The sequence below is a fragment of the Ochlerotatus camptorhynchus genome, unplaced genomic scaffold (genome assembly GCF_037179485.1).
Source record: "Ochlerotatus camptorhynchus isolate MF236.1 unplaced genomic scaffold, CSIRO-AGI_Acam_v1.1 ptg000024l, whole genome shotgun sequence".
Lineage (NCBI taxonomy): Eukaryota > Metazoa > Arthropoda > Insecta > Diptera > Culicidae > Ochlerotatus > Ochlerotatus camptorhynchus.
In genome coordinates, this window is record NW_027040516.1 from 1,496,636 (window position 1) to 1,512,827 (window position 16,192).

At 42.6% G+C, this 16,192-nt stretch overlaps 1 protein-coding gene across 1 annotated transcript; it reads left to right on the plus strand.

Annotated features, from left to right (window-relative positions):
• Nucleotides 1-11,862: 11,862 nt before the first annotated feature.
• On the plus strand, nt 11,863-12,815 carry LOC135707266 (uncharacterized). Its single transcript, XM_065229063.1, has 2 exons — nt 11,863-11,997; nt 12,099-12,815. Exons 1-2 carry the CDS (start codon nt 11,863-11,865, stop codon nt 12,813-12,815), a joined length of 852 nt encoding a protein of 283 aa, XP_065085135.1.
• The last annotated feature ends 3,377 nt before the right edge of the window (nt 12,816-16,192 follow it).

Genomic DNA, 16,192 nt, shown 5'->3' on the forward strand with positions numbered 1-16,192 from the left:
AAAATGAGATTTTTTTAGATTTTCGAAAGGGGAAATGTTGGCTTCGGCAATACCTTAACCTATTATCGTCAGAGGGGTAAACAAAGTCCTAGAGCACTCAAATTTGGCCAATAGTTGTTCTGAAACACAATGTATCCACATGCCGAAATTGAGTTCTCAAGGACGTTGTTTACCCCCCTGACGATAATAGGTTAAGGTATTGCCAAAGCCAACTTTTCCCCTACCGTTTTTCAAAATTTTTAGAAAAATCAAAACGTAATTATTTTTTTCGGAGCAGTGAACTTCCCCTTAATGTGGTGTTCACGTCTATGTGGATCTGCTAGCGCTAGTATAAAAAAGCAGCCAGCATAATGTAAGCAGGACATTAGCGTCTATCAGCATGTGCTAGTTGACAAGTACACTAACGCACATTTAAATTTTCATAATTTATTACATTCTTGGAAAAATGCTTGAACCAACATTGAACCATAACCGAAACATTGAAATACTTGAAAATTTAAGACAAAGCATAACAGTGAAAAATGGCATGACATCCATCAATTTGCGTATTTCTACGTCATACTGCGCTCGTGTCTAGGACACAACCCTTTCATTTTTTGTCTAGATTATTTGTTTACCCATTCTCCTATCAATCCTATTCTTAATCATCTCTTCTTCCTAATCATTCCTCTATTCTACTCACCAATACCTGAGTATCAAACCTGTCATCGCGGTGAATATCTGTCACGCGTATTGCCATGCGCAATAGTGGAAATTGAGCTGCTGCCTGATTACAGTAGCGGCGCGGTTGCTTTAACACGTCCAACAATTGTCTTATTGATTGCTGCAATTTTGTCATATGTGATTCACGCTCCTTCATTTCCATCACAGTAAAAGTAGATGGTTGAGCAGGAATCAATTATATAGATAGCGATGTGATCGTATCATGTTTGCTATGCGAAGGCACCTGGTATTGAACCCATGATCTACAACTCAGTTAGTATCAGCATTTTCATGCATTTTCTAGCAAATCACTCATAATTTAAAGATAAAATAAAATCGCAGGAATTATCATTTCACTGAAAATGTTTTGCAGTCAGTAAGTAGCTCAACAGGTAGTGAATCATTTATATTTCCTATACGTTCAACCCTGCTCAGCCCACATTAAAACCATTCAATCCGTCACTTAGGCTAAATCGTGCTCTGCAATCGAGTTAAAGAAATCCCCTATAGCACCTCAGTTCACCTCAGCAATGGACTAGGACTTGTATTTCTGGTACTGATCGTGAGCCTTGTTTATATAGAACCCGCGTGGCACGATCAACCGTTTAACCTGCAGTGAGTGTGCGCGGGATAAGCGTCAAGTCTCAGCCCAAGAAGAGGGAACAACAGTCCAACACTCTCTGCGGTCCGGTAATTGTGCACTGTGTGACCGGACCCCATCGTTGACTTATTGTGATTTGCCACAAAACGAACGAATGTGAATGAAAATCAAATCAACTGCCACTTATATAAGACATTAATAATTTGCAATTCTTTCCAACAACCGTCCGCCGCGTCGTCGTCGCCCGATCAAGCTGCCTCTGATCCAATTTTGTAACATAGTGTGTTTTCCTTTCCTGCCAGTTGCCGGTGCTGCTGCTCGATCGGGTCTTGAATGGTAAACGGTTCTCGCGCGCCATTCGCGGCAATTTGTTGGACCTATTCTGCGGCTTGCGATTACCGAAGGAATCGTGCTCGGGCGTGGGTCTCCGCATTGTAGAACTTCCACACTACCTACTCCTCGCATATGTTAGGGGACCGTCCGTCGCCGTTGTTGTCAGGCGAGACGAAAGCGAAAGTCCACTGCAAGTGGCTTGCACTGTGGTTTATCTGTGGGAACAATTGAGTTATAAAAAAAAAATAAGCTCTACACAGATTCTTTCGGTAGAATCTGGTTCGTGTGCACCAATAAATATTTATAAAAAATAATAACCAGTGCCGTATGCTATATGGAGCAACTGGTGTGTGGCGTGATGTGTGACTAAAGCGGTCAAGTGAGTCCAAGCGAGGTCCAACAACTTGGGAATGTGAAAGGGAAAACTGTGCGAAATAAATACTGCTGAACCGGGTGAACGGGGCGTGAGATACATATCAATCGGATCGACGGATTGTTGGTTCTAGATCATTGTTGATTATGGCGAGCTGCGGTGGTATTGTTGGAAACCTACCACCCAATGCTTTGAGGGGAGCAAATTATTGAGGTTTTAACAGGGATTGGGTACCTTGACATTAACGGTTGGCTTTTGAGCCGCGCCTTATAATTTTTCGGAATAAGAAAATGTAAGTGGTCGGTATGCTTGGAATGATTCGGGATACTTGTTGAGCTTGTAATAATATAAGACCCGGTAGCCCACCAGCCTGTCCTTGGCATAGGACGTGAATTATCACTGAGAATCAACACAGGTTTTGCTCTGGAATAACAGGTTTGCGTTTGACGTACAAATAAGGTTAATACAGCAAAACAAAGGTAGTTCACTGTACTTTTAGGAAAAAATATCAACACAAATAATTTCTCTTCGTTTCTAATGAAAATTCGCACTTTCTTATTGATTCCTCCCATCAAACGCTGCACACCTCCGGAGTCAACTTCCTTAGCACATTTGTTCCACATGTTGGTCATCTGAATCGCGTCCCGAGCCGTTTTTCCACTTTTCTTAAGCTTCCGCTTCATTATTGCCCAAAATCTCTCGCTGGGCCGGAACAGCGGGCAGTTGGGTGAATTAATGTTTTTATCGATGAAATCTACGTTGTTATCGCGGTACCACTGGATGACTTCCCGGCTGTAGTGGCAACTCGCCAAATCTGGCCAAAACTTCACGGGACCTTTATGGGCTTTAATGAAAGGTAGTACGCGGTTTTTGAGGCATTCTTCCTTGTACAGCTTCGAGTCCATCGTCTAATTCGTCACGAACACTTTGGTCTTTGCTCCACAGCTGCATATCCCTTGCCAAATCATCAGTTTTTTGGCAAATTTGTCCATAAAAGCAAACTTAAACTTCGCAGGAACATCTCCTCGTGCCGTCGCCATGTAGAATTTTTAGCCCAGAAGCTGTCCGAAATCCATTTTGATGTAGGTTTCATCGTCGATGAGCAGGCATCCTTGGTATTTCGTCAAAACCAGCTGGTAAAATTTCCGAGCTCGAGTTTTGGTGACGAAACTTTGCTTCAACTTCTGTTTGGTTGCTTGCTGGCTTAATAAGAACGATATCCTGCTCGCAAACGAATTCTTCGAACGGTACTGCGAGCAGCAGCGTATTTTTGTGCGATTTCATTATCTGATAGTCCAGGGTTTGCTCTGAGGGTTCTCAACACCTTCTGGTTCAGCTTGCGGTCATATGTTCCACTACGACGCTTACCTTGAGGCACTCGATCCACGCTCTTTCGCTCCCTGAAACGTTTGAGCACATCATACATGGTTGATTTGGCGATTTTCAACGTTTTTGCGATTTTTATTGCGGACCACGTTGGATTATCATCGTGGGTGTGCAGAATTTTTTCTCTCCTCTCGGCTTCCATCTGGAATAATTTTTGACTCACTGCACGAAACACCGTGAAATTTATACCACAGAAAGTGGGTGCTGTAAAATAATTCTTGCAGCGGTCACTTTCCGTGCCGCTGCAACACAATAAGTGATTCCGGATTCTAACTGGACAGAGCTTTACATACATTGATCGATTTTCTTCATCGAATTTAGAGCTTTTTGACGATTAATTGCCTTTCTCTATCTAGCACACGGTCATGAATGGCTTCATGTTTTTTTTTATTATTAAGAATTTTCACCCCGAAAGGATTCATTGTTTTCCCATTAATCTAATTCCCTCCTGCTCGAACTTCTTCGATTTAAACCGAATTAGTTGGTGCTACATTGTAATGCATATAAAATGTCACCAGTTTGCAAGGACGTTGTCAGGACAGCTCTCTCAAGTAACACAAATTCATAGAATTATTTTGAGTAAACTTCTTTACATCCAAAACTAGTCGTACAATGGCTCTATGAACTGATGGGGCTGGTCTGTTTGAAGCCAGTGCTGCCATGATCACTCACTGATTTTACATGTGTTCGCTCACCTCAAGTTCATGCGCCCTTTTTAACTAGCCCCACTTATTTTTATATAGGAAAGTACACACAATCTAGTTCCGTCTAATTAAACTAGTGTACGGCTAAAGCTTGTCTGCAATCAGCTCGCCATAATTAAAAATAAAATTGGTCAGATATTGGCTTTTGAGTTTTTTGGTGGATCTAAACGTAACTATGTTTCATGCAAGGGGCAAGACAACTTCGATACATTCATCATCAAAAATTTCTAAACATAATCGAAATAATTGAAGTATTTTCAAAAAAAAAAACATAAATTTAAAAGATAGAGTTTTTTGTGCTGAACAATGTTTGTTCTACGGATCGGGAGTGCAGTTTTAAACCCCTTTGGATACGGTTTGTGTTTTAAGTTTGCTCTCTGTTTTGTACGTGCGTTCGCTTTCATAGTTTTCGCCTTCATTTGCCCGATTCGCACTGGCACTCTGCCTCCCGGACGGTTAAACGTGTGTGCTTGGTGGTTTTCTCACTCTCCGGGAAGAATTAGAATCGAGAAAGAAAACGTGATTCATCATGTTTGCAAGCATCAGATGAGATGTCGCCAGAGCTGGTAAATATCACCGCCGTCATGTGACGATGAGAAAACAGGTCCTCTCACTATCACGAGACGAGACTACCTATCATTAGCTTTCTTGTAATTTTTCAATGCTCAAGCACTCATGAGAATAATTCTTATGCGATTTTGACATCAACATTTCGAACTGATTTAGATGAATTTAAGCAAACAACCGTATTTAATGGGTAGAGTGAATATATTTATAAGCTTTCCTTGGTACAAGGAACTTTAATAGCATTAAATGAGCTAGTAATTACGATGATCACAACACTGCCACGTTCTGTCATGACAAAAAATTCGATGAGATTTTGAAGAAAATCTCTATCATCGTTTTCTCATCCAATGATAGTAACAGAAGTATCTCTGTAAATATCGCGTGAGATCTTTCGTTGAAAATGACATTTGCCAGCCCTGGATGTCGCTATCTGCGTTGTTTGATTTTTTTTCTCCTGGACCAGAAATTTGTGGCATCGCGAGTGATAATTTTTAATTTCAGTTTATTTACGCGCTGAAAGGTGCGTGAAAGAGCTCGGCACGGTCGGTGCTGATGTTGGTTCGATCGCAACTATTTTTGCAAAAAATTAAGTGTTTTCGACAGAAATTGATACCAAAAGTGCTTCTGAACGTGTTTCGCAGTTAGGTGTGGTGAAATTCGTGCATTTCCGGTTGATTTTCTGTGGAAATTCCGTGTTACAAAATTGCTCACCGAGTTCCCTTTTTTTTGCCGTTCGAAGACAACGGATTTGCTTTCGCGAGAGTGACGTTTATTGGATCCGTTTCTTTGCACGGGTGTGTTTTTTGTAACCAGCGGCAGTGTGCTTGTGATTTTCATTGCCTCCCGGGAGGCTGGTTCACCGTGTTAGGATGTCACGCTTTCGGCGTGTAGTTCTATCGAAAATCTGGTCACCGTGTGCGAGTTTGAACACGGTCTGGTTGGTAAATTAGCCGGGGAAATTGCTGATAATGTGTCCGTCGCGAGTTTTGGTGGTGATTTGGTGGCCGACCTTACGTAATTGAATCAGCGAGTTTACGGCTTGCAAAAGTGCTCGTCTGCTGGTCTCTCACCAGTGTCGGAGATTTAAAGCAAGCTGAACGATGCCTCACTGGATACGCCCAAGACTGGACGGGCGGTAGCTAGTGGCCGTGACCGGTTCCTGAAGAACACACCAGACGCGAACCTCCTCCCAGGTGACCATGATAATGCAAGAAATTTTGTTTTCGTTGAAGGAAGAATTACAACAAAGGTAATTGCTATTAGATATTTTTGCAAACAGTGACAGATAGCAAACATGAAGCTCAAGTGGAGGTGCTTTGCAAAGGTGTTATATCCTAGACAAATGGTAAGTTATAAATTTGCTTTTGTCGTCGTCGTAGGCACTGTCAAAGGCGCCGTCGTATTCGCCATCATAGTCGCTGCCGTAATCGCAGTCGTAGTCGCCGTAGGCAGTACCGTTAGTATATTTAAAATTAACCATCAGCCGCTGAAACTATATGAATTATCACGTATTTCTGTTGTTCATTACAATACCAAGTGATATTCAAGAACGTAATTTCATTTGAATAGCTTGTTTAACCAGGACTTAAGCAATCGTCACCTCGGTCAAAGCTTGTTATAATTGCATGAACAATGCGTAAAGAGCAAATCGAAACATTGAACGTCGAGTGAAAGTGGAACTTAATGAAGGCCTAAGTACTCTTTCGTAGCTTTTAGTTTTCAGATTTGAAAGATCGTCGGTTGCAGTGGCTTGCCTACTAAGCACAAAAATGCGGTCCCAGGCCCATTCATACTAAAAATTTATGGTAAGATCGCTTGTTTATTGTTTATTTTGTAAAACTTTTCGTTGTCGTCGGTGCCGGGTTTGAATATGAGGGGCTCGGTGGCCTAAGAGCAACAGTTTTTGCTTACTGAGCAGAACATCATGATTCTAATCTCAAGCCCATCCACATTCAAGATTCGTTAATCGTTTTATTTGTTAACATAACTACATGGTAAAAACAGCAACTCGATGAGCTCGTCTACCTAGTGGCAAACGTTTTTGCTTACTGAGCAGAAGACCGTGGGTTCAATCCCAAGCTCCTTCGCGTTATATGATCGTTAGGATATAAATTAAACTTATCGCAATAGACTTTTCTGAGGTTTCCGATGTTATTGGAACTTCCGTAAAGATCTATGAATCTATGAATCGATAAAGTTCTCTAAAGTTCTCTAAAGTTCCCTGAACTTCTCAGAACTTTTTAAAAGACCCCTTAATTTTCCCAGAGGAAAATGATCAGCCTTGAAGTTGTGGTTCAGGTCGACAAAATGTGCCACTCCAGATCAGGATAAGAACTGCAGTGCAAAGCAAGTGCAAGTGATCGGGTGAAATGCATTCCAAAGTGATTTGTTTTATCAGCATCCTTTTCGGCAGAACTGTTATTAGGCTATTGGCAGGCTGATCCTGATTGGAGGTGGATTGTGCAGGAGTTTCTTTGGAGATCCGATGGAATGTTGAGCTAGAATTAGGAGACGCAGATGCAATAGCCTTTCAAGTTTTTGCTTTACGAGCAAACCATCATTCGTTTGGTGAGTTCTTTCCTGTTTATTTATTCACCTGTTTCGGTACCTTTAATCAGTTTTCTACAACTTTGTCTTGGAAATCATTTCGGAAAGCCGCTTTCGTGCTCTAATTTGTTGAGGAATATCTAGTGTGCTTTTGTTTCTGGTTTTAGAGATTCGATGTCTACAGTAATATGTTGGTGGTTGGAGCTGAGATCGTTGTGCGTCTCTAGCTTCGATAGTCCGATGTTCAACGTTGGAAAATTTAGCGAAATTTCATGAAACTCGCGAATCATTGTGAGTTTACGTGAATGTTTCCTGTAGATTGTTGGGAGACTTGCTTTTTCTCAGATTTCATACAAAGTATATGTATAGGATGGGGTTCCTTCTTCCTTTTCCTTTCTCTTTTAAGTCTGTTTCCTCAATTTTTCTCTTTTCAGAAAGCGAGTAATGGCGCGATAACCATATGCCATGTAACAGGTGTCCATTTAAAAACGAATGAAAATCCAAAAAAATCCAAATTCAAGGACGGCTGAAAATCAATGCTGATCCTGAGATCAGAATTATCACAAACTGAAAATCAAGGCTGATTTTATCTTAGCTGATCTTGAGAGTAGCAAAATCACAAAGCAGAAAATCAAGGCTGATTTTAACCTCAGCTGATTTTAAAGGTAACAAAATCAACAAACTGAAAATCAATACCTTGGCATTACAGTCAAAGTAAGAAGGTAACATCTGCCGCCATTTTCAAGTAGAATATGGTGGACCAAAATCCAATATAACGGCCTCCGAACAGTGAATATGCGGAATCGTCTTGATGAGTAGAAGCAGAAAATCAAAATTCACCGTCATTTTGGGATTCAAGATGGCGGATAAAAATCCAATATGGCGGCCTCTAAGCAGCGAATACGCATCTAAACTCATGCAAAATGGGTATCTACAGAATGTGCTCGATGAGAAAAAGTGGAAAAATGACATCCGCCGACAATTTTGAATCCAATATGGCGGACCAAAATCCAATATCCATTTTTATATCATATGGGTAGAAAATTCGTAGAACAAATACTTTAAAATCCTCCACTTTTTAAATATCTTCGAGCATGCAACTAAGTCAAACTTCAATAAAATCACTTTGAATAGTCAACCTTTGGTCACTTGGTTGGTAGATAACACATTAAGCTTTGCTATGAAAGTTGTTACAGCAGTTTTCGTTGTTTCAGTCTCGAGATACAAATATTAAATAAAATTATAATTTTTATTTGTGATAAGCATAAGTTTGCGTATGACTTATAAAGTTTGTCAATTTTGCTTTCAGAAGGTCACAAGTAGCGATTTTATGATTGCTGATTGCTCGCTCATCGCGTTGCTCATCGTTACAGCTAATCGCTATTGTGACCCTCTGAAAGCTAAATTGACAGGTTTTATGTGCCATACACACACTTTACCTATCTTGAATTATCATTGAAATATCTCATAGCTTCATAAATCCGAAAAATACCATTTTAGCTGTAATGAGCATTTGCAAGCTTGAGTGCAGGAACTCAGCGGTGAACTACAATTTGTAATTTTTAATCGAGTGGCGTCTCCCCGTGGCCGGTGCACCAGGTCGCGTGGGCGTCCTCGCGCGGAAGTCGGAAAACGGCGTGGGAAAATACTCCTTTCCATGTGATCCTGGAACATAAATCGAACAAAAATCCTGATTAGTAATGAAATTTGGGTTAGAAATACGCATTCCGATTTTTTTTTAAATTAATTTTTTCAAAAGTTGTGGCCTTAGGAAAAAAAAAGTCCATTTTTTCACCCTAAAAATGCTTACAAAATCGTGGATTAAAAATCCATTTTTGACAAAATCGAAAATGTGGATACGTATTTCTAAGCAGAATTTAATTCTGAACAAGAAAACTTAGTCGATATTCAAATTTGATGATAACTGTTAGAGTTATTTCCCACGCCAGTTTGAAAAACCCCGTTTCGAGATAAACGCGTTTAAAGATAAAATTGCTCTCTCAGCGCACCGGTACATGTTTTAGGAAATCGCTTCGTAAAGCGGTAAGGAATATTCTGGCGGACTTGGAGTCTTTTTTAAATTAAAGTATACATCCCAAAGAACATTTTAAACCAAAAAAAAATGCATTTTTTTTGAAAAATCAAAGTGTACTCCTCCCTTAATTAGGGTTTTTTTTTGTCAAAACGATACGAAACGGAAGAAATTATTGATTTCCGATCTGAAATGGAAAATAATGTATTAAACTCTATCTCTATCTTACTTGCACACCTATTTTTCTTTTGTCAATCTTAAATAACGTTGCTTTATTCATAGCCAAAAAACAGATTTTTTGAAATTCCTATTTTATTCCACATTCCCTGATTCTACACAACTAAAAAATAAAACATATTTCAGCCTAATCAACTGCATAAACTGAGAGAAAATCATAACTAGGAGATACGACCCCTTTGTTCCGTGGCTCAGGTCAAGGCCAATCCGTAAAGTTCTCCACAATGGTAGTCTTCTGTTCTGACTGAAGAAACTAAAGCATGTTATTCTTTTTCAAACAAGACATTCATCATCGTTGATAACAATTCATCACTGTCAGCGCAAACTTGATGATCTGGTGGAGCGAATTAACAATTCGCAACTCATCAGAACATCACCCGGAAAACCTCATTATTATGCAACTTGTCTCGAGCTTCCTTCGGACTAAATCAAAACTGTCGTCAACTTTTGTCCCACAACTAAAAAGCTTTACTTCTGTTTCGCCAATTAAGCCATTCTGATCATTCTGCCTTATTCTAGCCACATCCTGCAGATTCAATCCCATGGACGCATGGACCAGGCAAACATCACCTTAGGTCATAAATCATAGATTGTCCATTTTATGATCGCCCTGGCCCAAGCCCATAACGAGTCAATTAAAGCTGCAAAAACCCATTCGATGTTACAAGGAGCACGCCAAATACCTATGCGAAACGAAGCGTAGTTTTTTGCGATTTCCGTTGATTTAACATTTTAATTACCACATTCGGTCGGTCGTCGGTTGGTCCTCCGGACTGATTGATTCCCAGATCACTATGGGAACACTCCTTTCCTCCGATCGACAATTGTTCTGGGAGTTTTGGAACTCTTCAACCTCACACAAAACCAAGAGGGGTGGGTCTATCTGACTCTCTTTGCCTCTTATGGGAGTGCTCCACGCGGAAGGTGACTCTCGAAACTGGCATGCACTTTGCCACTGTCGGTGGACTCAACCTTGAGAGCCGTGCTGGAGAATTATTTATTACCGCTGCTGCTGCTGCTGCTTGGACAGTTTGCCCGACGACCAATTCAAACTATCTCAAGCCTAGGGAGAAGGGTTGAAGGAAGGTTGGGCTGGACCAGATGAAGTTGGGTGTTGAGCTTGTGAAAAATGTTCACAAGAATAAACTCATGCGAGTTACCACTGGCTGAGTCATGATTTGACATTTAGTTGAACAGAATTGCGCCCGATTTGTGCAGATATCGTAAACGGGCGGTGGCGCGGAGTTGTTTATGCGCCCTGCACTGTTGATGGCTTTTAGATGGAATTTGGCCTTTTTGGACCGTGGCCGGTAGAGCTCCTAGGTCGGTTCTTAATTGCTCTAACATGATTCGACTAATCGACTGGAGGGCGGTGTAGACGCTGACGACTCCTGCTGGTTGTGGTTTACATGCGAATGGACTAATTTGGCCTGCGTGCAGCTCCGGCATCTGGTGGCGGTTAATCGGTTTAACATGTGTACTGTCAATAAAAAGTTTTTGTTTGAGATTTTAATGACGTGCAGTGGATTAATCAAAGCGTTGAAAATATGATTGAGAGAACTGTGTGCTAAGGAGCTAATAAATGTGATGAATGTATCGCTATTGCGGTGGTTTAATTTTGATTAGTAGAATTCCTGTTGAAATTTTGATTCTCGCATTGATTGGTAGCTTTGAGAAACGCTCATAAAATCGATTGTAAGGTCAAACAAGGATTCTCAATATATATTGAATGTAGCCTTGACCTTCCGGCAATGCTTCCTCGTTCAATATTGGAACATACAGAACATAGAACTGTAATCAAGTAATTTGAATGAATACTTTAAGGATAAAAATGTCCTTGAAATTTATGTGATTATAAACTTTCTAGACATCGATGGCGTTGGGTTTTGAGTGGTAAGCGTGACTGATTTCTCACCCAGTTCAATCCCAGCCGAGTTCGTTGGGATTTTTGTGGCGTAAAATTTCTAACCGTTGGTTTCAGCCCATCAGGTTGATATGGAGGGTCTTGGTGAAGTCGGCTCTTTGGCGTTGGTGATTGGCACTTACGTGGCGGAACAGATACCGACAATATTAAAACAAACATTTTAAGAGCCTTCTTGAGCCGGCGCCGGCGGTGTAGTGGTAAATGTGACTGCTTTCTAAGACCCCGATGGGTGTGGGTTCAATCCCAGCCGAGGTCGGTGGGATTTTTCTGAGGCATAAAAATCTCAGGTCACGTCTTCCTTCGGAAGGGAAGTAAAGCCGTTGGTCCCGGCCCATGGGTGCGATATCCTACACAGGTGTAGAAGCTGCCTTCCTGCACATTCAATTGCCATCAATGGGTGGCAATCGATGTCTGTCGGTGATTGGCACTATATTGCGGAACAGAGACCGACGTTAAATGGAAAATGGTGATGAACCGGAAATGAAGAAAAAGGAGAAACTACCACCCTTCTTCGTCAAGAGATTCCCACCCGGACTTCGAGAGAATATCGAATTCTTCATCATGCAAGGCTTTGAAGTACACCATGCGCATGTGCGGTGAAGGCATCATGCTGATGATACCAGCAAGAAACTACTACAAGTCCGTCGCAGAGCTAAAAAAAATGGGAGTATTTCTCTCACGACGTCGAGGAGGACAAGCCACTCAAGGTGGTATTGCGTGGTCTGCCCGACACGGAAATCGCCGCACTGTCGGAAGAGCTGAAGAAGAACGGCCTAGAGCCGACGCAAGTCTTCAAAATGAATCGGCACGACGCCTCTCGTAAGCACCGTGACCAACTGTATTTGGTCCACCTCGAGCGAAACACAACGTGTTTGAAGGACCTGCAGTGTATTCGGGCGCTTTTCCACATCGTGGTTAAGTGGGAACGCTACCAACCTCGCCCCCGTAACGTCACCCAATGCTCAAACTGCCTCATGTTTGGGCATGGGACCAAAAATTGCCCCATGGCTCATCACTGCAACGAATATGGCAAGCAACACGCACCCGAAGAATGCGAGAGGATGGAGAACGCCGATCCACAATGTGCCAACTATGGTACAGCACATCGAGCTACCAGCAAGTCTTGTCCGAAGCGTACGGAATTCATGGAAATCCGTAATAGGGCCTCCATGCAGAACCAGCCGGGTCACAAAAAGGTACCGGCATGCAAAGAGCAGAATTTCCCCGCCATTAGCCAACGGCGTCCGATTCCGATTCTTCCGCCACTACCGCTCAACAACAGTTTGGCAGCTGCTGCTGCTGCTACATCGGTCCCGCCAACTGCTGAGGTGCCAAACCATCCGGCTAATCCGAGCCGTCAGTCCTATGCGGCAACGATTTCGACTACGAAGAGCTACCCATTACCATGATGGCAGAAGCAATCATCATCAAGCGCTCCTGCAGAACCAGAACCGAGCAGATTCTTGCTGCATCACGTTTCATCGACAATTATGGACCGTGAAACCATCAAGATCGCCAACTGGAACGCTTGCTCGCTCAAGAGCAAGATCATCGAGTTCGTTGACTTCCTCAACAAACAAAACATCGACATTTCCGTTATCACCAAAAACCCACCTGAAACCGGAGGCAAACGTCTACCATCCTGACTTCTGGCTTCTAAAACTTGATCGAACCAGCTCCGGGGGAGGAGGAGTGGCCATTGCTGTAAGGAGAAACATCTGCTGTCGACTTCTGCCGAGCTTCCAGCTGAAGATCATCGAAACATTAGGGGTAGAAGTCTCCACTCCTGTCGGCCCTATCACCATCATTGCGACCTACTGCCCCAAGCAAGTCACCATCAGGGACGGGTCGGCAGCAGACTTGCGGAGGGACATCATCAAACTAACTCGACGGTGCGAAAAGTACATCATCGCTGGCGACCTGAACGCCAAACATCAGGCTTGGGGCAACAGTCGACGCAACCAAAACGGCACCGTCCTGAACGACGACCTGCAAGAGGCTCGCTACACCATATTAGCGCCGGACTGTCCCACACGGTTGAGCCGGTCTGGCGTTCACTCCACGATAGACATCTTCATCAGCAACATGGGAGTTTGGATCACTATCCGGTGGTGGCCTAAGTAGGCTCATCAGTCAACCGAATCCAAGCTTCCCGACTCAACTACCATCGTGTCAGCTGGGAGCAGTTCCAACATTGTGTCGACTCCACTGTCGACTACGGTGTCCTTCCGGAGACGCCCGAAGACGTTGACCGGTGTCTGCGTTCCATCGAGGAGGCGATATCCCGGGCCAGGGAACACCACGTGCCAGTATCCAGACAGGTGAGTAATACTCTGAACCTTGATAGAATTACCAAAGATCTCATCAGACTCCGAAGGCAATACCAGCGTTCTGGTATACGTGTCTTGAAGACCCATTGCAATCGTCTTACAAAAACCATCCAAGCCAGGATGGTAGACCTCAGAAATCAAGATTTTGCTGACAAGATCCGCTCTCTCCCAGATTGTGCAAAGCCCTTCTGGAAACTAACGAAAATCCTTAAAAATAAACCAAGATCCATCCCACCACGGACCTCACTGGATCGTCCTGGCGACCCAGTGGTTCATCTGATAACTCCTGAAGAAAAGGCTGCCGCGATAGGTCAACACTTCGTCAGCTCCCATAATCTTGGACAAAACATCGTCAGCCCTCATGAATCTGAGGTTGCTGAAAATGCTACCAATCTTCATCAGATTCCTAACATTTTTCCAGAGTAATCCGAGATTACGGCTGACGAACTGTTGGCCTTTATCAAATCATCTAGAAACATGAAGGCCCCAGGTTTCGACAACATCCTGAATCTGGAACTCAAACACTTGAGTTCCAAATTCTACAACCATCTGGCACTGATTTGACTACTTCCCCTCGTGTTGGAAGTCAGCTAAAGTCATACCCATCTGGAAACCTGGGAAGGATCCGTCCTCTCGTTCAAGTTATCGACCAATCAGCCTTCTCTCAGGGTTATCAAAATTGTTCGAAAGAGCAGTCTATCACCGGCTCCTAACATCTGCCGAATAAAACAACATCTTACTCGAGGAACAGTTTGGTTTTCGGAAAGGTCGTTCGACCGTCCACCAGCTGACTCGAGTGACAAACATTCTCAAACGGAACAAGTCTGTTTCGAAAACATCTGCCATGGCGTTGTTGGACGTTGAAAAAGCGTTCGACAATGTCTGACATGATGGCCTGGTGTTCAAATTGCAGCAGTATAGTCTTCCAATCTTCCTAGTGAAGATAATAAACAACTATCTATCGGACAGGACGTTCTGAGTCTCTCTGAATACCATCACATCGGATGCTTTCAACATCGGTGCCGGGGTTCCACAAGGAAACATCCTTGGCCCCATTCTATCCAACCTGTTCACCTCCGATATGCCGGCTCTCCCTGATTGTGGATTGTTGTCTCTGTTCGCAGATGACACATCCATCGTCTACAAGGGTAGGGTCATCGGAGCTCTGACTGCCAAACTTTAGAGAGACCTGGACGTCCTGTCTGCATATTTCAACCAGTGATGGAAAAATTCGCAAAAAATCACTATGACTCGCAAACTTTTCCCTTGGAGAACTTCGAGAAATATCGCGAACTTTTCCAACACTGATTTCAACAGCTGGAAGATCCGTATCAACACAGTCATCATATTTCCACACTCTAAATCTCCCAGACTTGTTCCGTCGGTGAATAATAAGATCTGCCTGAACGGCACAGTGGTGGAATGGTCAAAAGAGGTAGTCTACCTCGGCTTAATACTAGACAGCAAGCTGATTTTCAGGGAGCACGTTGATGAAACCAACACCAAGTGTAATATCTAGATAAGATCACTGTATCCACTCATCAACAGGAGGTCTACCTACCCTGAAAATAAGCTTGCTGTCTACAAACAAATCATGCTTCCCGTAGTAGAATACGGGATGCCAATCTGGGAGAGTTGCGCCAAATGCCATCACCTTAAACTCCAAAGGATCCAGAACAAGATCCTTATGATCGTCCTAAACAGTCCTCCGTGGACTAGAAATTCTGAGGTCCACCGCCTTGGTGGTCTTCAGACACTGGAGTTACGGAGAGCTGACTCCATCGCAAGGTTCAGAGATTGATGAAGGCGACCCGATCAACAGATCGTCAGGAATCTGGCACGTTAGGCTAAGTAGGTAGAATAACAAATTAAAACATCCAAACAACATACTTCACAAGAAGAAAATTGAAAAATATTACACAGTAAAACACAACATCCCTAGTAGCACGCTTGTCACAAATCAATTGTAGAAACTTATATACGACTTATTTCAGTCATAAACAAGGTGCTGTAACTTATTGTGCTGAAAGTGTGCTACTCGGGATGTACAAGACAAAATCAAAAAGTTCACCAAAGTTGAAGAGCTTTTTTGGCTAACCTCTTGCCCTGTATTAGCAATTGTAAACCACATAACAAATCAAAATAAACTGTAAATTGCCATCTTGATTTACAAAATATCAGCAATCATCTATTTCCGGCCTTTAACCGTCGTCCTCGTTCCAACAATATCCATTTTGAAGGATATTTTACACTTTTACAGCCTTTAAAGTTTTCACAGGAAGCTCATGTGTTCACTAGTACCACGTAGTGAGAAAGTTGAACTAATATGACCTTCATCCGAAAGAAAATGTTCACCTGAACAACTTTCCTGAAGACAATTACCTTCTATATGGCAAGGATCCCGAGATACAGCTTTTACAGTAGTAAGTTAATGTGCACGCTAGTGCCACCTTGTG

Bases quoted from the DNA above. Each gene is read 5' to 3' on its own strand.
- LOC135707266 (XM_065229063.1), top strand. From the start codon at position 11,863: ATGGAAAATGGTGATGAACCGGAAATGAAGAAAAAGGAGAAACTACCA. The intron at 11,998-12,098 runs GTGCGGTGAAGG...GACGTCGAGGAG, and splicing joins TTGAAGTACACCATGCGCAT to GACAAGCCACTCAAGGTGGT.